This window comes from Triturus cristatus, chromosome 9 (genome assembly GCF_964204655.1).
Source record: "Triturus cristatus chromosome 9, aTriCri1.1, whole genome shotgun sequence".
NCBI lineage: Eukaryota > Metazoa > Chordata > Amphibia > Caudata > Salamandridae > Triturus > Triturus cristatus.
The window spans coordinates 1031742947-1031768553 of record NC_140592.1 but is presented as its reverse complement, the minus strand read 5'-3'; the positions used below and the strand labels follow the sequence as shown (position 1 = coordinate 1031768553).

Below are 25607 nucleotides of genomic sequence, written 5' to 3'. Positions count from 1 at the left end.
CTACCAGGCCAGCCTAGAGCTACAGTGCATGTGCGTGGGCGCGCGCCGCGCTTGACCGCGATTGCTTTCACTTTCGCGGCCGCTTGGCATAGCCAATAGGTCTCGCTTTTGGGACCTTATAAGTATTTAGTTATGCAACTGTTGCATGGCTAAACACTTATAAGGTCCCAAAGGCAAGACCTATTGTCTATGCTAATGCTTGTTTATTATGTACACGGTATATAGCAATTATTCTGGGAAAATGTATACATGGAAAAATCGGTATGAAAGACACCTATGTATTTGTTGAAATGAGAACAAAATATAGAGTTTAGAAACAGTAGATATCTGCACATTTCCGAAATTGGGAGTGCCCATACTACCATGAGAATTATAGGTCATTTTTCAAAATCACATTTTTTACACATTGTCTTTCTTATGGATGGCAGAAATGCATCGAAAGTCAATAGGTAATAACAGTTGCTCTACAATTCTGTGTTACCCTAATTCTCCAGATAAAATGGTACCTCACTTGTGTGGGTAGGCCTAGTGCCGACAACAGGAAACGGCTCAAAATGCAGCGTGGACACGCCACATTTTCACAGTGAAAAATGACCCTTTTATTGCAAAGTGCCTAGCTGTAGTTTTTGAACCCTAGCTCTGCCGGCACCTAGGGAAACCGAGCAAACTTATAAATTTTTTAAAACTAGACACCCAGGGGAATCCAGGATGGGGTGACTTGACTGGCTATCACCAAGTTTTGTTACCCAGAATCCCTTGCAAACTTAAATAATTGTAAAAAAACAACACATTTTTCTCACATTTCTGTGGTAGAAAGTCCTGGAATCTGCGTGGATCCACAAAATTCCACCCACCCCGCGTTCCCCAAAGTGTTTTGAGAAAAATGATACCTTACTTGCATGGGTGGTTCAAGTACCCGCGACAGGCAAGGGCCCAAAACCTATTGAGGCGACATCAAAATTACCTATCACAAACCAACGTGGTTTTGCAAGGGGGGTCCCATGAGTTTTTGGCCCGGAGCTCGGTGGCCATCTAGGGAAGCCTACCCAACCCACACATTTCTGGAAACTAGACACCCGGGGGAGTCCAGCGAGGTATGGCATGCGTGGGTCCCCCAACATTCTCCTACCCAGAATCCCCTGCAAACCTCAAATTTCGCTGAAAAAATCACCGTTTTCTCAAATTTCTGTGTGGGAAAGTTTTGGAATCTGCGTAGATCCACAAATTTCTGACCAGCCAGCGTTCCCCCAGGTCTCCCAATAAAAATGGTACCTCACTCGCGTGGGTGGGTCTAGGACCCGCAACAGGCAAGGGCCCAAAACCTATCGTCCCCCAGGTCACCCGATAAAAATTGTACCTCACTTGTGTGGGTAGGCATAGTGGCTGCAACAGGAAATGGCCCACATCGTACTGTGGAGACTTCAAAATTACCTATAACAAAACTACCAGGTTTGTGGGGGGGCACCTGGGGTTTTGGCCCCGGGCTCGGCGGCCATCTTGGAAAAGTACCAAACCCAAACATTTCTGAAAACTATACACCCCGGGGAGTCCAATGAGGTATGGCTTACGTGGATCCCCCAATGTTTTCCTACCCAGAATGCCATGCATTCCTCAAATTTAGCTGAAAAAACTAATTTTCCACATATCTTTGTGTGGAATCACCAGGCCGGCACAAATGTCCTACCCCACAGTGGGTTTGGTAGGTTTCCCTAGATGGCCGCCCAGCCTCGGGCCAAAAACTCATGGGACCCCCCTTGCAAACCAGGTTGGTTTGTGGTAGGTAATTTTTATGTTGCCTCAATAGATTTTGGGCCCTTCCCTGCCGCGGGTACTTGGCCCACCCACACAAGTGAGGTACCATTTCTATTGGGATACTTGGAGAAATGCTGGGGGGTTGGAAATTTGTTGTTACTTTCTGCAGGGTGAAAATTTGGACACAATAATGCAAGGAAAATGTGACAGTCACATTTTGAGGTTTGCAGGACATTGTGGGTACGATAAGTTGTTGGGATCCACAAGACAGACATCACCATGTACTCCCATGGGTGTTTAGTTTACGACCATATCTACAGTTAGTAGGTTTTTCTTAGATGAAATGTACACCTTGGAAGGTTAAATATTTATGCACAACCACCTATTCCTCAAGCACACATACATACTGGTTGGATTTGGCACGAGGGTAAGTGATGGTTCAGTATATACATTTGTATTAACCAGTGATTTTACAAAAATTAAATGCACTGTTAATAATTGAAAGGACGAGAATCTGAACCATTGACTCACAGCTCGTGAGCTGTAAAGCCACGACAAGGCACCAACCTCTTTACAGGCCATTCATACACCTTTCATACGTGTGACACATACAAAACCATTCACACCGCCAGCCGTGGGCCCAACACATTAAAACACTCACACCAGCAGACAGTGCCATTCAAGGGCCCATCACTTTCACACGCCCACATTCCTGACACAGCAACCACACCAGCTCACGGGTTGCGTGGACTGGCGCTTGGCTAGCAGTGTGTGTAGTGACCAGCAGAAAGTCACTACTCACACACCGCTAGCCAAACGCCAGTCCACGCACCGCCAGCCGAGCGCCAGTCCACGCACACCGCCAGCCGAGCGCCAGTCCACACACACCGCCAGCCAAGCGCCTGTCCAGGCACACCGCCAGCCAAGCGCCTGTCCAGGCACACCGCCAGCCAAGCGCCTGTCCAGGCACACCGCCAGCCAAGCGCCTGTCCAGGCACACCGCCAGCCAAGCGCCAGTCCACGCACACCGCCAGCCAAGCGCCAGTCCACGCACACCGCCAGCCAAGCGCCAGTCCAGGCACACCGCCAGCCAAGCGCCAGTCCAGGCACACCGCCAGCCAAGCGCCAGTCCAGGCACACTGCCAGCCAAGCGCCAGTCCAGGCACACCGCCAGCCAAGCGCCAGTCCAGGCACACCACCAGCCAAGGGCCAGTGCAGGCACACCGCCAGCCAAGCGCCAGTCCAGGCACACCGCCAGCCAAGCGCCAGTCCAGGCAACCCGCCAGCCAAGCGCCAGTCCAGGCACACCTCCAGCCAAGCGCCAGTCCACGGACACCACCAGCCAATCGCCAGCACACACACCGCCATCACATTTAGGATTTTTTTATACAAAAAAGTAAACACAAACAAATTGCATATAGATACAAATCAACTAACACAAAATCTGAAACTAAATACATTGCACAAATACCAACCTTGAAACTGAACAAAAAATCTAAAACAATAGAGATCAGGCAGTTCACTTTACCACTCGTGGATTCTCCCAAAAATTATTTTGCGTGTGGTACATTCTAAAACAAGCAGGCACACACAGCGCAGGGTTAGAAGGACATTCTGGGCAGTATACACGATTCTCGTTCTGCGTACCTCTTCGCCAACAGACTCTACATCTCCTACTGGGAAAGTCTTTTGAGGGTGTGGGAGGAATGTGATCTGGAAAGTGGCGATCTTTCAATCTAGCCACATCCTCCTCCACTCCCACTCTAGGAACACTTGCCTGTTCCACTACAATAAGGCTGCCAATTACAGACTCCTGAAACTTAGCAAAAGTCATCTTGGATTCAGGACAAGAATCCTTTTCCAAAGCATTAAAGGTTGCCAAGTGGAAAAGATGGATAGCCAACTTCTTATACCAAATGTAAGCCTTACATTTGGAAGAGCAGTGTAAGGTTCCAACCTCTGATCTACTCTGTCAACACCACCCATGTGCCTATTATAGTCTAAAATGCACACAGGTTTCGCGCTTCAGCAACCTGACCCCAAACAGTCACAGGTGAAGTACTTTCATCATGGATGGTAGTCAGCATGTAGACATCTCTCCTGTCTGAAAACTTCACAGCTAGAAGTCCCTCGCAACGCACTGCACTGTCCCAGCACAAGCTTTTGATAAACAAGTTATTTTGGGAAACTTTTACGGTTAGAGCGGATTGTGCCACAAGCAACAGTGTCCACTTTGGCCAATTCCCTGAACAACCTCACACCAGTGTAGAAGTTATCTACATATAAATGGTGACCTTTGTTAAAAAGTCCTCTACCAAGTTCCCACACAATTTTATCAGTCACTCCAAAAGTGAACAGACAACCAGGAGAGTTAATCCTGGATTCCTTACCGGTGTACACCCTGAAATTAGAGACATATCCAGTCCTACTGTCACACAGCATATGCAGCTTAATTCCATAGCGTGCCCTCTTACTAGGAATGTATTGCCTAAAAACCAAGCGGCCCTTGAACAAGACCAAAGACTCATCCACTGCTATTTCTTTCCCTGGAGCATAGATCTCAGAAAATTGATCTACAAAGTGATCAATGACAGGCTGAATCTTAAAAAGACGGTCACACGCAGGGTGATCTCATGGCAATGCTAAACCATTATCGACAAAATGCAGCATTCGAAGCAGAAGCAAATACCTATCACGACTCATGACTGCCGGAAATCTAGCCGTTGCCATCAAGGGACTAGTAGACCAATATGAAGACATTGATGGCCTCCTTAGCAAGCCCATCAAAAAAGTTAAACCTAAGAACTTCTTCATCTTATCCAGTTTTGTGGGAGTCCACCGGGTAGCTTTAGAGTGGGGCCTAAGGCTGGCACTGTTGTCCCTCAAAACCTGTTTGGCATACAAATTAGTCTGCTCAACAATCTCGTCCATAAACAACTGAAAAAAAATGTATTGTCACAAATTTTTCTGTATTCACTCTAGACCCTGGAACACCAGTAAAGTCTGGCAATGCCGGCTGCACCATGCCTGGTGCAACCCAGAGGTCATCACTTCCAACTGGAAGCCTTGCAGCCCCAGGCTGCAGCCCAGATGCCTCTTTCTGCACTGTCGGCACACCAATGTTCTCCTCTAAAACATATGTTCACCCCAGGTTCACATATCTGGGTACTCTTGTTCTCCCATACTACCTCCTCTAAAACAGGCACTTCATCCGCACTAAGAGTAGCTTCATCCGCACTGAGAGTAGCTTCATTATCCGATGATTCCATGTGGAGAGAAAACTCACTGCCTGAATCTTCCCCTCCCTCCTCTGCCTCAGATGCAGAGACAGTCTCTGAACCATGATCAGAGGAAGACTCAAAAAGCATACCAACAACCTGATGAGCAGTAATCCTGCGGCTAGCCATTATCCTTACTGAGAAAGGAGACTGCACAAACAAGTCAACAACAACCAACACTGTGCAAAATAAGTAATAAACAAAGTGTGGCTTTAGCACAAAGAGCTATATACTCAAAAACAATATAACTCTCTTGCCAAAGATAGCTACACTCACCAGCACCTACTCTGCAGAGACAAAGCAAAAAGCAACAATATCCCCCTAGAAAGAAAAAACAAAACCAATTACTCATAAGACAACAAAGTACACACCGAGGACTAATGCAAAAAAGATTTTGACACTCAAAAAACAAAAGCCAAACATACTGCTATTATTACACCATTTGCAAAAAAACACATTCATGTAGGGAAATGAAACTATTTTAGAGTAAATAGTACCAAAAAATTCTCTTACCAAACACATGCAACTACACAAGCTGCAGAACCACCAGTAACAGAACCGCAACCTGGAACAGTCTAAAGAGCAAAAGCCTTGAACTAGAATAAAAAAGATAAATAAAAAAATATAATTACATTTCAGTAAAAATAATACAATTAAAATTCTAACACACTATGGGCCATATGTATGAAGGTAATTTTGCGATTACAAATGCCGAAATTCACAGAAATTCGGCGTTTGCGATCGCAAAACAGCAGTGTCATATGTATGACACAAACCACCCATGCAAAATAAGGAATCGCAAATTTTGCAATTGCCTATTTTGCGATTGCATTTAAGGAATCGCAAATTGCGATTCCTTAAATGCAATGTAAAAAGCACACAAGTGTAATTTGGACTTAAGGAATCGCAAATTACCACCAACTTCAAGTTGGTGGTAATTTGCGATTTCTTTGAAAAATGCACTTTTATGCATTTTTCAAAGTGCCATGTATGTGCGCCACATCTGCACCCATGCTCATTTCAGGGGTGCAACAGGGTGTCCTTTTGACACCCTGGCACCCTTGAAATTGCATTCCCAATTTGCGATTCTCTAATTGGGAATCGCAAATTGAGAATGTCTTCCCATTCATCCCTATGGGCAGGTATTCCTTAATTGCAAATCGCAAAAGAAGGAATCGCAAATTTTGCAATTGCCTATTTTGGGATTGCATTTAAGGAATCGCTAATTGCGATTCCTTAAATGCAATGTAAAAAGCACACAAAGTGTAATTTGGACTTAAGGAATTGCAAATTACCACCAACTTCAAGTTTGTGGTAATTTGCGATTTCTTTGAAAAATGCTCTTTTATGCATTTTTCAAAGTGCCATGTGACTCACATACATGCCCTTAGGGCATGTATGTGTACCACATCTGCACCCATGCTTATTTCAGGGGTGCAACAGGGTGTCCTTTTGACACCCTGGCGCCCTTGAAATTGCATTCCCAATTTGCGATTCTCTAATTGGGAATCGCAAATTGAGAATGTCTTCCCATTCATCCCTATGGGCAGGTATTCCTTAATTGCAAATCGCAATTTGCGATTCGCAATTAAGGAATATGTAGGATTCACAAAATTGTTTGCAAATCCTACATACATAAGGTTTTGCGATTCTCAAATAGCGATTCGCAAAAAAACGCTATTTGAGAATCGCAAATGGGCATTTTCATACATATGGCCCCAAGTCACTACTCAAATGGTCAATCTGCCAGATGGGCCTTCAAATTGGGCTGAGAAAAATAGCGAATAGGTGGGGTTTTCTGCCAGGCCAATCTGCCAGGCCAATCTGTTCCCCAGGTGGGGCAGAAAACAGCAGACAGATATTTGCCACCCTTGCAAAAAAAAAATAGATCCCTGGTGCCTAGTAGGGTTTTCTTTCTCTCCCTCCCACCTAGGACAGAAAGATCAAAAAAAGGGGCAGATCTGTCCCCAGGGGAGCAGGAAATACACAACCTTGTAAGCGACCCTTGGCCAAGGGGTCGCTTTCATTACCTATAAAAGAAAATCCCTGGTGTCTATTGGGGTTTTCTGCCCCCCATACCCGGGGGCAGGAAGGCCAAAAAAGGGGCGACTGCCACCGGGGTGGGGGCGGGCAGAAAAAAACATCCACAAATTATGACCCCCTTTGGAAGCATACCTTGCCCAAGGGGTCGCTTCCACACACTAAAAACAAATCCCTAGGGCCTAGTGGGCCTGGGGGGGCAGAAAGGCCAAAACAACGTCCAGATTTGCCCCCAATTGGAAGCGACCCATGCCCAAGGGGTTGTTTCCATTTAAATTAATTAATTCCTGGTGGCTAGTGTGGTTTCCTGCCCCCCTGGGGGCAGAAAGGCCAAAAAAAGGGCCGATCAGTCCCCGGGGAAGGGGGGGGAGGCAGAAAAAAACATGGTATAAATTTGATCCCCTTTGGAAGCGACCCTTGCCCAAGGGGTCGCTTCCATTTGGAAATATATACCATCCCTGGTGCCTAGTGGGATTTTAAAAAGTGCCGATCTGCCCCGGGGGGGGGGGGCAGGAAAAAAATGCACACAATTTATGCCCCTTTGGAGGCGACCCTTGCCCAAGGGGTCGCGTCCATTTAAATTAGAAAATCCCTAGTTAAATCCCTGGTGGCTAGTGGGTTTTTCTGCCCCCCTTGGGGCAGAAGGCCAAAAAAGGACCAATCTGCCCTCAGGAGGCAGCAGAAAAAACAGCCAAACAATTTGCTCCCCTTTGGAAGCGACCCTTGCCCAAGGGGTCGCTTCCAGTTAAAAATAAATGCCATCCCTGGTGCCTAGTGGGGTTTGACATGCACATTTTTTATATCCCTTGCGCAAGGGGTCTCTTCCATTTAAATAATTATTGCCCTATAACAAACCCTGGTGGCTAGTGGGGTTTGGGCAGAAAGGCCGAAAAAACGGGCCGATTGCCCCCGGGGGGTGGGGGGGTAGAAAACATCCAGAAAAAATGCTCCCCTTTGGAAGCGACACTTGCCCAAGGGGTCGCTTCCATTTAAATAAAATTAATCCCTGGGGCTAGTTGGGGCATTTCTGCTGCGCGATCGCGATGCTGTGCGAGATCGTGAAGCTGAAATGCCCTGCAGAGAGACATCAGGGGAGAGGAAAATCTCTTTCCTCTCCCCCGATAAATTGTGCAACCCCCACCAGAAGCAAGTAAACCTACCTTGTTCCCTCCGACGCCTGGAAGCAAATGGCTTCCAGAGCGTCTGGGACTTCCTGATGACGTCAGCGCGCGCTGTGCGCGCTGACACATGGGTTTTCCATGGCGGTGGTCGGGGGTGGCAGCAGAAACAATTCCGCTGCCATCCCCCTTTGTGGGGGCTAAATCGGCTACCCATGGGGGGGGGAGCGCCAGCGCTTCCCAGAAGGGTGAGTGCCATGACGGAGCGGTTCCGTCATGAGCACACACCAACCGTGGCTCATGAAGTAAACAGGCATGTCTTTATTCAAGCTCTTCAGCCACCAACTGCTAGAATCCTTTCTTCCTATCCTCAACATTCATTCTCCTTACATCATCAGGTTCCGTTACATCATGACATTCTAAGGTGAGAATGGAAGACTCACTTAATTCACAGTATACCACCAATCACTCCTATCAGCAGCCTACCCTACAGCGATGCAGCAGCCAGCACCACCCCCTCTTCCTGTCATCACCCCTCCTCCATGCACAGAGACTTATAATCGACATAACCAAAATGCAATTGTAAAATTGCCTTACTATTTCAGAAAACGTTGCATATATTTAAGGCTTATCCGTGCTGTGAGTGTGTTAAAAAACAAACTTATTTATTGTCATTATACAAAAGACATGGTATTCCATGTAGTACTCCAGAAAGCCATCACTATGGCAAGTTCTGTTAGTTAGGCTAAGGTATAATTCCAGGTACTAAGTTGAAACTCTTGCACATGTTAAAGGAAAACCCTTTTTGGGGATTTTGAAGAGACTTTGTAATATTTTTATAAGGTGTTTGGTGCACAGTTTATGTGCCCAACATTTTCTAGGCTCAGCTGTCCGTGTGAAATGTATTGGCTCGCCCACCTCGTTCGCCAATGCTTATTAAATAGGGCCGCACACAATGCTTGATCTTACAGTTTTTCACAAATTAAACAAACCGCTATTAAAATGTACTTTCAAGGCCATGCACCAAAATGTATCTATTTATTATCCCTTTGAAGACAACATCCTTTCTTTTGATTGCCGTTTAATGGAAAGTTTTGTCTTTTGTTTTTGCAGGGGTGATTCTGGTCATCCCTTTTATTTGTTCCTAAATGTGATAAGTATTTTACCCGTGTTGTGACTTCGCACGTTCCCTATCCCGTTAGCATTTCACTGTTCGATGATTAAGCTGTCAGATGGGGCAGCGATGTTCACAGAAAAGCGATGGCAGCAGCTTCCAAAGAAAGCAGTAAAAAGAATCATTGGTAAATGTATCGGTTTTGCCTATGTGATGAATAAAGAGCAGTTTTCATCAATCATCTTCTGAGAGAAGGAAAGAGCTTCCTGACAAATAACATGGGTGTGGAGGGGATATGACACAGTGGCCAGAGCTGCTGACTTGAGAACTGGGGATTCTTGTTCATGTCTGTGGCGCAACATCCTGTGATTCTATGCAAATTGCAGCAAGAGTAAAAAGCAAAAAGAAGCAAAACTTTGTGAAAAAATAGTTCCACCAAAGGGTTAACAGTAATTTGGCAACGGGAAACTGATAAGAGAGGCAGACGAGGAACAAGCATTGGTAAATGCAGGAAAATATGCTACAGCCAATAGAAATGGAGGAAACGTAAGTAGCACGCACAAGAACCATTGAGAAGGCAGGTAACAGTGGAGGTGGTATTTAAGTCCCTTTTAAGTTTATATTAAAAACAATAATTTTCTCAGGCACAGCGCAAATGCTGTGCAGGCAAAACCTAAAATGAAAACAAGCGCTTTTAAAGTTTGTAAATGTCCTTTTGTGTGGCCAAAGGAATTATTTTAGATTCGTCCGGCCTAGAGGCCGTGAGCCCTAGCCCAGTCAGCCCACCTCACACAACCTGAGGGGGCGGGGGCTAAAGCCCTTTCAGCCAAATGGGCGTTGTGCACCTGTTAACCACTAACCTCTTGTAGTTTTTGTGTGCAACCGCAGAAAGCGGACAGAGATGAGTTGTATTCTAGTTTGCACACACGTTTGTACTGGTGCAAATAGTGAGTCAAAACACTTTCTTTGATTAATTGTAGTAAATACAACAAACGAGGTTGCATTCTTATTGTATAAAGACATTTACGGCTGCGTAAAACAGAACAGACTAAATCTACTTTGTTCACATTTTTGCACCTATGCAACTCTACGAATAAATTTTCTCCACTCTTAAAGCATGGCAAAATGTACAGTTTTAGGTAAAATCTGTTAATGTTTTGGCAACCCTGAAAGCAGCAAGCAGAGTAAATAGAGCAAAATAATTTTGCACAATTTTTTTTTTTTTTCTTCTCATTTTTCTGTTATAATCTGTGCCACATAAGAAACATGGCTAATAAACTTTGGATGTTTGTTGCAGTATTACGTTTTTACCTTATGCAGAAAAATAATAAAACGGACTCGGTACATTACAGTAGACATGTCTCCATTAGACCACCTATGTCAAAATCACTAAGTAGGTGTTGTATTCTCAAAGTTGTCCCCTCCATTACTGTGGCTGTGACTCTGGTGCAGTACATTTGCCCTATTTCTCCCACATCTGCACTCAATAGATATCAAAATGCTTGTATCCCGTTCATATATCCATTCTTGATGTCTTTGTCCTTATTGAGATTTTGATAGACTTTTCTGCTGTAGTGTGGTTGTCGTTTTTAAAAGAAATAATTGACACTTTGGATGGTTTTGCTTCTTAATTCTTTAATTCCTGGTTTTCGGCGTCATTTGAGTTACTTTTCGTAATGTGGAATTTATAGACAATGAGTAGTGGGGAGAGACGTGCTGGTTTTGCTTAGCCCTTGGTTTGGCCATTTTATGGGCTAAGCTTTTTATGAAGTTTCTGGATTTGTCAACCTATGTAGGCAGTTACTCAGCAAACATCCCATCCCTTCAGAGAACTGTTAACGCATTGCTTTCATGGGCCATTTGTCTCATCATAGTTTGAAGTGTTCCCTAGATTTCACTTCTTTAAATAGAATTAGTGAAATGATTCTGTGAATTAAATTAAAGTATTTAGTACTGCTTTCAAGTTACAGTTAGGTAAATATCTGGTATAAGCTGCAACTCTGGGGTCTCCCATGAAACCTTCTGAGAGCAATTGTATTATTAGTTACAAATACCTGGATAAAAGAAAAACTTGGTGATGGCCCACCTTTCCATAAAGATCGCGCCTCCGGATGGGCTCAAGCAGGGGTCTGTGCTAGCACCCATCTTTTCCTAGCTATTAAATGATAATGCTTACTTGTCCCAAGAGCTAGACAATATCAATGCGCACACCCCCTAAATTTGGTGGTGTTTAAATACCAAATGTACTTTATTCCAATGATTTAGAACTATTCAGCAAAGGATGGGTTACAAAGACTTATTGATAAATTACATGATTATAATGCGCAAAACAGTCTGTAGATCAATTTAAGTAAGACCAAAATAGTAATAGTTGGTGAACAAGTCTGTTAGTCTGAAACGTGACAAACCCCTAACCAGGGAACAGAAATACAAATATTTTGGTGTGTAAATGGATTCAAGAGGCACCTAGAAAAGAATTCAGTATGGGTGAAAGCGCTCGCCCTTTTGTCATCTTTCTTAAAGATGACAATGTTGCTATGGGGCCCTAGCCTGGATCCTCTGCTGAAAATAATGGGAGCAAAATTGATCCTGACAATCACTTATGGGAGCAAAATACTGTTGGACAGCGTCTGTTCAATACTGGACAAATTGCTCACCAAATTTTATAAAACAATATTTAGGTTACCCAAAACAGCTGCTGTGGTGCATCTTGATTTTGGCCTGGAGAAAAAATCGCCAGTCACGCAGGGGTCTTATCTTTAATTATGTCATAAGTTGTACACTGCTAAGAAAGATAGTCTACTCTAGATAATTTATCCTAGAGACAGATAAACAACATGGGTAACAAATCAACTCCTGAGTGTTACTAGAGGAGGCTCTAGATGCATTGTCAGCAAGAGAAATCTGGAAACTCCATGTTTCACAGCACGTATCCAAAAAGACCATTGATAAACGCCAAAAGTTCCTGTCTAGCTAGAAGAAAAAACCTTGCTGGCTAGGTGATCACACGCTGGAGGGTAATAAATTCCTATGGTGATTAAAAACCCCTGGCCAGTATACTTAGTAAGCACCTTTTCGATTTATAACAAGAACAAGTTCATGGCACCGAGGTTTGGGAATTTTCCAGCATTGGAAAACATTCAAAGTGTCTGAGAATGAGCAAAGGAAATATTTGCATATTTTGCTTGAATCAAAGTGAATCAGCAATCGACATTGTCTTAATTTGCCCTGCCCCACTGAATGAAAGAAATGCCCTCATGCGCAGCCAATTCAGCAGCTTAGGAATCCAGTCATGCAGACTCGCCATTATCGAGGCCTTGAAACCTAAGAATACCACACTGAATATTCATTGTTCAAATGCCTGGACATCGCTTAAAAAAATAGGGGGCAACTAGGGCTGACTTCAGGGTCCCGCGCATTGGTCACAAATTTTGACAAACCGGGCCCTCCACTATCAATGGGCAACAAGAAAAACTGCAGGCACTGACCCATGGTGCTCAGAATAACAGTCAGCAGAAGAATATATGGACTTAAATTGTATACACACCTCACAACTGACCTTGAAATTAACTTCACTGAGAAGGAAGGCAAGGCAGCATTTAGGACAACCCATGTGATAATATTCTCCCCTTGCGGTTTGGCTGCTTGTGATCCTGAAGAGAAGTTGGTGTCTTTTTTACAATTCAGTACAAAACTGATTGGGCTTAGACCTGCCAAACCAGCGTGCGACTAACTTTGCCAAAAACGGCTCTTAAATTTAGTTACAACAGTTTTAATGTTGGACTGACTTTTTGCAGTACTCCTTCAGTCCTGTAACAGCAACGGAGTACACCAAAGCGATAACTTTGTCTTCCTCCGTCAAAAGGGTTTTTACTTATGTGTGTAGTTTTGTTTATGCATATAGCATCTTTATACTTATTTTTAGACAATTGGTAGCAGATTTGATCAGACGAGCTGATATTAATTGTAACTGTTTTACATGTTGCTCACGTTTGAATGAATCGTTACCATGTGTAATGGTTTTAATAAATCAAGCAATATAAACAAATACATGGAAAATTGAGATTGAAAATTGATAGTTGCATCTTCAGGGTACACAAAGAGCTGGATGCATTTCTTCTAATGTTTTTACTGTAAATTTAAAACTAGCTAATTAATTTGTTCCAAGCTGTACTTTAGCATGTTCTGCAATGTCATAGACGTTTGTGCAATATAAAACCACATTCCAAATATTTTATTGTTCTTTGTACTTGAAGACTAAGTATTTAACATTTTCAAATTCAGCCCATTATGAACTTTCATAACACATATGTAAACAGAGAAGTATTCATATAGAAGGCAAATCGTCACAACTATTTATGTGTCACTGGCCGATCTCTCCACTGCCTCCTGGTGTGTGTAGGCAGCACAGTGACCACGTCAATAGTGCCTCATCTACATTCTCTGAGTTTATCAATTGATTTTATTACTTATCTTTAGTCAATGAGTTAAATAATTGATAGTTTATCTTCATACATCCATAAAACCCAACTGATAATTTACATGCTCCAACTACCATTTTAGTTCTCACATTACTGAAACTCTGACGTAAACAAGCATTGGCATAGCCAATAGGTCTCGCTTTTGGGACCTTACAAGTATTTAGGTATGCAGCACAATATCCTTGGTGCAACATCAACTGTTGTATGGCTAAACACTTATAAGGTCCGAAAGGCGAGACCTATTGGCTATGCCAATGCTTGTTTTGCATTTTTGTATACCGCGAACAGGACCCGAAGGTATGACCTCTTATTTACAGCGTTAACAAGTGGCAGAAATGATCGTCGTGTGGCACTATATTTCAAAGCATTATTAATATAACTAGATTGTGCCAATTGCGTGTCGAATTCCCTGGCTTCTCTCAACGCACCCGTTTCGGACTCCTCCGTAGCGGATTACACTCTTCGAGTGACCCCCTAACCCGTCAGACGAGTTGGCACACGGTGCAGACAAGAAACTCTTACAAACTGTTCAATGTAAGTAATTTTACAACGCTCCCTAGCACACAGAAGCCCATTGTGAGCTGCCTTCGGTCAGGTGCAGAGCCCAGCGCAAAAGCCTTTAAACTAGCAAATCAGGGAACTCTTGTGCAGCCTGATTGGTTTTCACATTTTTACGGCTTCAGAATTGTTGGGCTTGCCGGGGGCATCTAGTTCTCTTCAAATTCATTGCTGCTTTAAGTATGCGTTTGTGGAACAGGAAACACCGCGCACTATCAGTCATGGTATCAATCTGCTGAGCAAGGTATGTATTATCTGACCGAATTACCAGAGCTGGGAGCGCTGGCGAGGGGAAGTCTGCGCAGGAACACAACAAGCAGCTCGCGACATCTGGAGCTATCCGAGCACGGCTTCTTTCTGTTTATTCTGCTCTGGGCTAACGTAAACATCTCCGATTCCTTCCAGTGTGCACACACCAAATTAGATGATATATCAAAAAGAAAACAAGCATTGGCCACGCGCGCGGGAGAAGCGGGAGTTGTGTGCGCGCACGGCCAATGCTTTGAAAAAACAAGGATGCGACAAGCATTGGCCACTAAAGTCATCACGATCGCTGTGAAAGCGAAAGTGATTTCGATGACGCGCTAATGGCCTTCCTGAGTGCTGCTGGCTGGCCTAGCGCATGACGGCTGCGCGCGTGCACGCTCACGTGCATGCAAGCGCTAGGCCATCCAGCAGCACTTAAAAAACTCACACACAAAATGTCTCTCCGAGTCAGCGCATGCGCTGGGCTCAGCGAGACCTAAAAACATGGTACAATAATTCCTATTCATTAGAATTCTTTTATGTTCGATTACCTAAGTATCATGTAAAGCAGTCAGTGTTACGACTATCTTCTCAAAAGATATTAAGTGAAGTGAAAGACAATAATGACTACAAGAAACCATTATGCTGCAGTATTATCTGCGGTACCTAAATGTAGGTACATAAATAAAATGTCGACTAAATGAAGCCTCTGTTAGATATAAAAGAAGACAGGGGAAACAGTTGTCTCTCACCTTTATCAGGAAACATCATTCCAACAATTTTTTTTGATTCAGCCCAATTGCGATTGGGCCACTCTACTTAGTAATGCCTATAAAACAAAGGATACATCAGTCTTACAAACCCAGACACTGATATGTTTAGATTATGCTGGTAAAGCAACAAACAAAAAAATACTCTAATCTGCTTTTTGCCAGACTCAGGACATCATATCACAGATTCTCAACATGTCAGAAAATGAAACGATTTTGCTGGGTTTTGCATAACCAGTAATGCACCGTAATCATAGTCAAATAACGGTTGCAAGGGATTGAAAAATGGAAGCTACATACTGGCTATGTAAATAGGACATACCCTTCTCATTAAGGGAACTACTAGAATACTGGCTCCAGCATTGCGACCTTTACACCGTCAAAGTGTCCGTCCAATCCACAGAAACTGTAGACCTCACATTCCAAGAAGTCAATAAGTCACACTCCCTTTGAATGTGGTGGGCGGGGTACATCTCCATCTAGCTTTTTTTAACCAATTATTATTGATTTTCCTTAAAATGTAGCTGTTATGCATACTCATACTACACACACACAACCACACACACAACCACATGCACACACACAACCACACACACACAACCACACACACAACCACACACACAACCACACACACAACCACACCAAGCATTGGCATAGCCAATAGATCTCGCCTTTGGGACCTTATAAGTGTTTAGCCACGCAACAGTTGATGTGGTTGCACCAAGGATATTGTGCTGCATAACTAAATACTTAGAAGGTCCCAAAAGCGAGACCTATTGGCTATGCCAATGCTTGTTTAAGTGTTGACAGAGGTTGACATCTGTTTGATGAAGCGATACTCGAGGTCGTCTACTTTCTTCACATATTGGTCTGACAGTGCATTTTAGAAGTGCTATGAGGGGCTGATTCGGCTACAGATTATTGTAGATGTGGAATTCTTAAAGGATTCTGAAGAATTATTTTGATGGCAAGTCAGGTGGCATAGCCCCTTTTATTAGCATTTGTGTCCGAGGCCCTGTAGAATGTGGAATCTCGGTTGTTTAATGAACATGATCTCATATCCTGGGCCTCTGTTCTGCTCACATGTTTGCCCCAGTACACAACTATAGGATTCGAAAGTGGAAAAGTCTTTAGCATACCATTTGGAGCCTTTAGAACTATGACAGGATCACTGGAGTTTCAGTGGCACAACAGAGTCTAGTGCACATGAGGTCCATTGGTTGAGGATAGAAATTACGTGTTCTATTGAGGTATAGGTTTGGGGCTGAGGGGCTTTGTTGTTAAGTCTTGCCATCCTCGAGTGGAATAATATCCTCCAGTGCCAGGCAAAGGTCTTGGTATTAGCCATGTCAACTGGATATGTCCTGTTGAACAAGGGGTCTCTTGCTAGTCATTAAGAGGAGTGGGAATGGCCAGTGTACATTGATAGTTGGAAGATAGGAAAATGTGGCACCTAGCTTGTGCCCAACAGAATGGTTGGGTCTGAAGATGTGTTGATGATGGCTGTGAGTTTCCAGACTTTGTGAACTATTTTGTGGTACAATGATTAGGAATGTAGAACCATACCCAGAAGTCACTGAGGATGATCAAAGAAGGGACATTAAGAATCACTGATGTGACAGTTATTAATGACTCACAGAAAGTTGATATGAGAAATGATCCACAGATTAGTAGGACGGAGAAAGAGGACTTTGGGAGATGCTAAATCTCACCAGAAGGGATTCTCATTCAGGACCTGAGATGGAAGGTTAGGGTTGTCAAGAGGTAAGGGAATGCACTGTTGCAGGACAGTCTTCTATTCATCTAGGTTTGTTTCATGAGTGATGCTAGATAAATTAGATTTCCTTGATGAGGAATAATTTAGGTCTCAGGTATATGTCTTGTATGTAGTAGAGGCGTGTTATGCATGGATAGCACATTTAAGAAGGTGCATAGGTTGGTTTAAGACAGGCTGAAAGCTGGAGTGGTGGGAGGAGGGGGAAGGTGAGCGTGACAAATGGGGGACTAGAAGTGTCTAACACACGGAGTCAATACTTTTTTATATATCTATTTTTATTCTAGACTTTTACACTTGCATCACAATAATAAAAGATTGAGTAAGAGCATACATTTCAGCAGCATTACATGTCCATTCATATTTGTGGTTAACGTCACAATTGAGAACCACAACAATGCATACATTTGGTAGACAATTATTTTGCCCATATATTTTCCCACCTTCTGCTACTGCATGTCATGAATGGTAAGTCAACACAAGTTACATTTTCCACTTACTCTCTTCCTATTCTATAAAAGTCTTCAGTCATTTTCATAATTTTCCAAATTTCTAAGGGCAACCCCTACTGTTGCATACCACTTTCTCCACCTCATACAGTAATCCATTCCATTGTTCCATTCTCACATAGTTGGTACGGTCGGGGATCCCCATTTTCTAGCAATGTCTCTCTTAGCTATAAGCAGTCCCTATGTACAGAATTATATTTTGCTTCTCTGTAACTTTACATCGTTAGGTATGCCCTAGATAAGAAATTGCAGAGTAGATGGATTTTCTATATCAAACATCTGCCTCAATTTGGTAATCTCTTTCTGATGTAGCTGCAACTTATTATAGCTTTAACCTGTGTTTAGGCAAGTGCCATCTTAGATCTCACACCTCAGACACGTTCCTGTTTGGCCTTGTCCCACTTTTATATAGCTTAGTCTTCTATTATAGTATATTTTACGCAGTATTTTGAACTCTATAAAGGCACAACCTGGATTTAGTTGCTACTTTTCTTAAGTGCATCACCACGGCCTCCCAGTCAATGTCCTCCATCTGTTCCAGGTCCTAGGGTCCGGGGTCCTAGGGAGGTGAGACTTGACTTATGAGTCAGTGTGCGAGGCATAGGCACTAAGAACTGCAGGGTGATGGGAGAGAGAGAGAGAGACTTCGGTGGGTATAGTGGTGTGTCAGAGGATAAAGGGGCTGTGGGAGCAGCCTAACTTACCAGCATTCAGAAGAGGTAGGCAAGAGGAGAGTAGAGGTTATGGAGACATGACTTGATAAGAGTAAGAATGTGGCCATAGATGAGAAGGTAGTGAAGGGGGTGAGTCGCAGATAACCTGGGAAATTAAGGGGTAAGTTTAGGGGTGGACAACGAAGAGGGTGCATGGCAGCTGTTGCACCATGTTACTGGAGGTGGAAGCTCTGGGCATGGAGCACCTTTTGCTTGGGTATTGCTAATTGGGGTATTCCTGTTTTACGGATACTTTGCCCATTGCCAGCAATCCCAGAGATGACATTATTAAACAGGTAGCTGATTAGTTCTGTGATTCATGTGTCCATTTGGAAACAGAAATTTGATTGTGAAAGACATATTGCAGGCTTACAAAGAATATACAGGGGCTTGCATCCCACCCATTGCTCATCATTGGTTGAATTTGCTGTCACTCTTATTTGCCTGCTTTCTATTTGTATCCTTTTCAATCTTGTCTTTGTTTTTCCCATGAAGCATAGTCTCTTTACTATATCCTTGATTGGCTGGCTTCGCTAGTTTCACTGCTTGCTTTTAGGGAACGACTTTTTTTGTTTAAGCACTCCCTGAGAGTGCATTTGTTTTCCAGTTATCCCCCTTATGGTTCTTTCCTTCTCCACTAGGTTACTGTCTCTCGCCCATGTGCTTCTCTCGCCCCAAGTGGTGCTTTTCGCCCCTTTCTTGAAAACAATTACCAATCCATCTGGGATCAGTGAATAAAAAGACAAAAAACACACACGTCATTTTGTAGACTCAGCATGTGTATTGAACGTATACACACCCCTATAAATTGACGTGGTGAAGGCATCATTAAGCATTTTTGTGAATAACCATGCTACACAGCAGCTGCAATGCTGCGCTGCACGACTAAAAAGATTGGCAAACCCAATAGGTATAATAGGTGAGACTTGTTTGCTTTTCCAATGCTTGTGTAATATTCAGTGTTCTTTTTGGATGAATCATTATTATATTTCTTCATTGTGTTTTTTTTTGTCTCACATAATGCTGATGAAAGTTTTTTCACTGGGATTGGATGAAATGTGAGTGATGGCTGCATGGGAGAAGAAATAGGGAATGTGGGAAAGGCAACAAAGTTGATGATGTTGAAATGAATTTACTTCAGAGCCATGACCCAGTAGCTCCCGATACATGTGTTGCATATATACATATGCCGAAAGACAAAATAATCTGTGGCAGCTTAAGCAGTTGGTGTCTTAATCCCAGATGTGGGAGCTTTCCACATGTAATACACAAGTGAGTGTAGTCACCGAAACTAAAGACTACACCAAGGACATCAATATAATAGTTTGCAGCACTATCCAGAAGTCAAGTTGTCGGGAACAGGAATCAATCAATCAAGAAACGTATAAAGCGCACTACTTACCCGTGGGGGTCCCAAGGCGCTGGGAGGGGGGGGGGATGCTACTGCTCGAAGAGCCAGGTCTTGAGGAGTTTTCTGAAGGTGAGCAGGTCTTGGGTCTGCCGTAGGTGGGTGGGGAGGGCGTTCCAGGTCTTGGCGGCGAGGAAGGAGAAGGATCTGCCGCCGGAGGTTGTGCGTCGAATGTGTGGGACAGCGGCCAGGGCGAGATTGGCGGAGCGGAGCTGGCGGGCGGGGGTGTAGAAGTTGAGTCTGTTGTTCAGGTAGGCTGGTCCGATGTTGTGGAGGGATTTGTGTGCATGGGTGAGGAGCCTGAAGGTGATCCTCTTGTCGACGGGGAGCCAGTGCAGGTCTCTCATGTGGGGGGATGATGTGGTTGCGGCGAGGGGCGTTGATCAGTCGGGCGGAGGCGTTTTGGATGCGTTGTCATTTTTGGGATTCCTGCGTAGAGGGCGCTGTCGTAGTCCAGTCTGCTGCTGACGAGGGCCTGGGTTACTGTTCTTCTGGTCTCCGTGGGGATCCACTTGGAGATCCTGCGAAGCATGCGGAGGGTGTTGAAGCAGGAGGAGGAGACGGCGCTGACCTGTTTGGACATGGAGAGAGAGGAGTCGAGGACGAATCCCAGGTTGCGTGCGTGGTCCGTGGGTGCTGGGGGGGTCCCCAGTGTGGTCGGCCACCAGGAGTCGTCCCACGCGGATGGGGTGGGGCCAAGTATGAGGACTTCCGTCTTGTCCGAGTTCAGCTTCAGGTGGCTGTTCTGCATCCACTCAGCGACGGCGTTCATTCCCTCGTGGAGGTTGGCTTTGGCCGTGTCTGGGTCCTGGGTGAGGGAGAGGATGAGTTGGGTGTCGTCGGCGTAGGAGAAGATGTTAAGGTTGTGTCGGCGGGCCACTTGTGCGAGGGGTGCCATGTAGATGTTGAACAGCGTCGGGCTGAGGGAGGATCCCTGGGGAACGCCGCAGATGACGTCGGTGGCCTTGGATCGGAAGGGCGGGATGCGGACTCTCTGGGTTCTGCCAGAGAGGAAGGAAGTGGTCCAGTCGAGGGCTTTCTCTTGGATACCGGCTTCTTGGAGGCGTGTTCTTAGCGTGCGGTGGCAGACCGTGTCGAATGCGGCTGACAGGTCCAGGAGGATGAGGGCAGAGGTTTCGCCATTGTCCAGCTGGCGTCTGATGTCATCTGTGGCGGCGATGAGGGCTGTCTCTGTGCTGTGGTTTCTTCTGAATCCGGACTGGGATGAGTCAAGGATGTTGTTGTCCTCTAGGTGGCGGGTTAGCTGAGTGTTGGCGATTTTCTCAATGACCTTCTCCGGGAACGGGAGCAGGGAGATGGGCCGGAAGTTCTTGAGGTCCTTGGGGTCCACCTTGGGTTTCTTGAGGAGGGCGTTGATTTTGGCGTGTTTCCAGATTTCCGGGTAAGTTGCTGTGTCGAAGGAGATGTTGATGACTTTCTGCAGATGGGGGGCAATGGTTCCGGCGGCGTTGTTGTATATGTGGTGTGGGCATGGGTCGGCCGGAGATCCTGAGTGGATGGAGTTCATGATCTTGTGCGTCTCGTCGCCGTTGACGTGTGCCCAGGAGGTCAGTCGGGTGGTGCAGATGGCGTTGGGTGTGGGTCCTGGTGCGGTTGAGGTGGAGGAGGTGTTGAGGCTGTCGTAGATGTCGGTGATCTTGTGATGGAAGAAGGTGGCCAATGAGTCGCACAGGTCTTGCGAAGGCGTGATCTCGTTGGTGTTGGTGTTGGGGTTGGAGAGTTCCCTCACTATCTTGAAGAGCTCTTTGCTGTTGTGTGTGTTGTTATCCAGGTGGGTTTTGAAGGACGATCTCTTGGCTGTTCTGATGAGCTGGTGGTGTCTGCGGATGGCGTCCTTGTGTGCTGCGCGGTTGTCCGGGGTGTGGTCTAGGAGCCATTTCTTCTCCAGTTCCCTGCGGGTGTGCTTGGAGGTCTGGAGTTCTTCGGTGAACCAAGCGGCTTTCTTGCTGGAGTGGTTGGTGTGTGGTTTCTTGAGCGGGGCGAGGGTGTTGGCGCAGTCGTTGATCCACTGTCTGAGGTTGAGGGCTGCGGTGTCCGTGTCAGTCGGGTCCGCGGGTGGGTTCTGGGCGAGGGTGGAGGTCAGTCGGTCCGGTTTGACAAGTTCATGAATGCCCTTGTTACTGGAATTGCTGTTGTATGAGTTCATAGACCAGGAAGACACATTTCACACATTTGATGCCATTTCTGTTAAACATTCCTCAGGAGGTGCAATTGAACTGTGTCTAAATAATATTTAGAAATGGTTGTGGCAGCACTGACTTTGTGTGCCAAAACATCTGTTTCTATTTTCTGGAAGCCTGGTGGTATATTCTGATAAATTATTTCTATAAGGCTCGTTTCTAGATTGGTGCAGTGGGAGCTGTGCCATAAATACTCAGAGCACCCGCCCAACCAAATCCACGGTTCCCTGTTTCATTTAAGTCATGGAACTTCTTAGTTTCTGACAGTGGATCTGACTCTGCCTCTGGAAACTCTTTACCTCTCCGAACATACAACGATCAACTGTGGAGTACCTCAAGGGTCCTCGCTCAGCCCCACGCTCTTCAACATTTACATGGCCCCCCTTGCCGCCATCATCAGACAGCATGGGCTCAGCATAGTGTCTTACGCTGATGACACCCAGCTCATTCTCTCTCTCTCACGAAGAACCCCGAAGACACCAGACTCAGCTTCCAAGAAGAAGTGAAAGACATCGCAGCCTGGATGAGCGACAGCTGCCTAAACCTGAACTCGGAGAAGACAGAGGTCCTCGTCCTTGGACCCTCCCCCACTGCGTGGGACAGCTTCTGGTGGCCCCCTGCGCTCAGAAACCCACCCACCCCGACAGACCACGTCAGGAACCTCAGCATCATTCTAGTCTCCTCCCTCACCATGACCCGGCAGACCAACGCCGTCGCCTCAACCTGCTTCTACTCCCTCCGCATCCTCCATAAGACCTTCAAGTGGATCCACCCCGAATGCAGAAAGACCGTCACCCACGCACTCATAACCAGCAGACTGGACTATGGTAATGCCCTCTACGCCGGAATCAACAAAACCCTGCTACACATGCTCCAAACTATCCAGAACACCGCAGCCAGACTCGTCCTCGGTACCCCACGACACAAGCACATGACCCAGCACCTACGAGACCTCCACTGGCTCCCTGTCGTGAAGAGAGTAACATTCAAGCTTCTCACCCACGCCTACAAATCCCTCCACAACATTGGACCCAAATACCTCAACGAAAGAGTCTCCTTCCAAGTACCCAAAAGGAACCTCGGCTCCGCCGACCTCGCCCTGGCAGAGACCCCTTGTATCCGCAGAACCAGAGCAGGCAGAAGAGCTTTCTCCTACATCACAGCAAAGACCTAGAACGAGCTCCCAGTCAACATCAGACACTCCCCCACCCTGCACACCTTCAGGAGGAGCCTCAAGACCTGGCTCTTCGACTGATCCTCCCCCCCCCCCCCCCCCCCCCCCCGTGCCTTGAGACCCTCACGGGTGAGTATCGCGCTTTATAAACCCTTGATTGATTGACCTCACGGCCTGCCCAACACTGGGGCACCAGGTCACATTAGCAACAACCACTGATTGTCCCTGCTTAGATCTTCTATGCAAGCATGACTAAAAGATATACAATGGCCCTGATTTAAAAAAGAAAAAACAAAAAATTAAAAAATGGATAAAACTCCTTGTGTATCTGAACCATTGTTTTAGGATTTTTCTGAAACAAACTCCAGCTTTGAGTTTGCTTTAGGTTACAAAAATGAATGCCAAGGGTGAGCAACAAACATGCCGCCCACTCTGAATTAATCTGTGCCTTCAGTGCATCCAACATAACGTCCATGCACTGTAGGCACAGAGTTGCCTGCCAGACAGGTGAGCACCTGTCAGGTTGTCGGTTACCTTGAGAATTGAGGCAATGGACTCCTCTGTCTTGGTTGATTGGCGGGCTCCCTGCTGTAATTTAATTGAGCTTTTCAGTCTTTTGCTCGGTAACTGTTTTGCCATTTTGCCCTTTTTTTTTTGCCATTTTTCCTCTAATTTCCTATCTTTCTGTTTTGTGCTCTTAATATTAGCAGCAACTCATTGTTCTGTATTTGTATTTGTTTAAACCCAACATCTCCTTCTTGCGGCTAGACTATTTTGAGGCTTGATACAGATGCCTGAAATTTCCTTCAAGAGGGAAGCACTTAGTTAAACTGTCTAGTTGAGGTTTAACCCCTTGTGTGCCCATGACGAGCTGGACTCGTCATGGGCCGCGGTTGCGCTGTGCCCATGACGAGTCCAGCTCGTCATGAACCCCGCCCGCTAATGCAACGGCCGGCACAGGGCGGGGAAAGGGCGTGGCACACAAGGGGTTAAAACGCGCCAATGTTTACATAGTGGTATCTCTTATTTCTCATAAGGCAAAATATGGGTGAGTTATAAATGTAAGGAACAGCAGTGTAATAATTTGGAATACTATGCCCTGATGGTCAGCCATTTTAGTGACTTAGATTGCACATTAGAGACTGTCTGTTCTTTGTTGAAGACTAAATTAAGGATGTGCCAAATGTGATGTGAACAGGCAGTAAGTATTTACTAAAATCCAATTATGCACATATAATCAGCAGACTTACTTTGAAGGCCCCCCAGGGATATGCACAGGAAAGATTAAAATTAACAATTAGTAAGACCTGCTGAGCTCTAAAAGTATCCTAGAATGCAGTGTATTTTCTGTGTCCTGGCACAGTCAGTTCTAGTGTTAGTTCTGACAGCATGAAGTGTATCTGCTGGAACCATACCTATGGTGTTTCTTGTAGAAACAGACACCAGGGTGTTTCTTGTCCTTGCATGTATTTACTTTGGTATGATGGAGAGTGCCTCTATTAAGACATGAGACTGGGTGTATCTGATAACACCTTACACATGGTATGATTGCCGAGACCTGGCACAGTGTGTCTCTTTGAATCTGGCATGTAATGTGTGTGTGAATGATTGACTCAGAAATGAGGTGTCTCTTGAAGGACTTGGCATGGGAGGGCTTTTAATAGGATCCACCAAAGGGTCTCAATGGTAAGATCTGGAATAAGGTGTGTCTGCAAGTGGGCCTTGCATAAAATGTGCTTTCTGGGGCCTGCACAAGTTCTCACTTGCAGCGTCTGTCATAGGGTGTGTCTGCTTGGTCCTGATATGAAGTGTCTCTATTAGGACCCACCTCAGATATCTCTGGGAGTACCTGGCATAGTGTTCGTCTGATAGGTCCTGTGAGGAGTGTTGTTCTCTGGTGCTGAAGCATACTTACTGGAGTTAAACTTTTAATTACCCCACAAATTCAGCAGCTCGTTCAACATCAGGGATCCACGGAGCAGAACAACCTCACAGATGTGGGTGGAGTGGAACCAAATTCAAACATGTGAAATGTCCTAATATTCTGCCATCGGTATGCTGCATTCATGTATGCTGCCAAGTTTATCAAATGAACCGGTGTTTTTTGTACGGATTTTGATCTGCTCTGTTGTTTTAGGGGCAGATCTGGAGGCTTCTTTGCTGAGCTTTGAGAAGCTGGACAGAGCTTCACCGGACCTCTGGCCAGAGCAACGTAAGTGTATTTATTATCAGGCCATGTAATAGGCGGAGCTTACCACAACCCGCCTTTCTTAATCCACACCGTTGGAGAAAAGTTATCATTGTGCAAGAGTGGGTCTTGGCTGTCCTGGAGGCAGAAGTGGGTGGCTCAGGTAGGTGAGCTTGTGACTCGGGACTTTAAGTTTGTATTCAATCTGGTCTGTCACATTATCTCCCTCTGTGTTTAGGGTCTGCAGTCACCGTATGCTATAAGGAAGAACACACCAGTAGGG

General features: G+C 45.2%; 1 protein-coding gene across 1 annotated transcript in view; it reads left to right on the top strand.

Annotated features, from left to right (window-relative positions):
- LIN52 (lin-52 DREAM MuvB core complex component) overlaps positions 1–25607 on the top strand; it is a 338499-nt gene that overhangs the window by 4595 nt on the left and 308297 nt on the right. The window contains exon 2 of the mRNA XM_085626775.1: positions 25274–25348. Coding sequence (XP_085482901.1) covers positions 25274–25348 — 75 coding nt within the window. The remainder of the gene's footprint in view (positions 1–25273; positions 25349–25607) is intronic.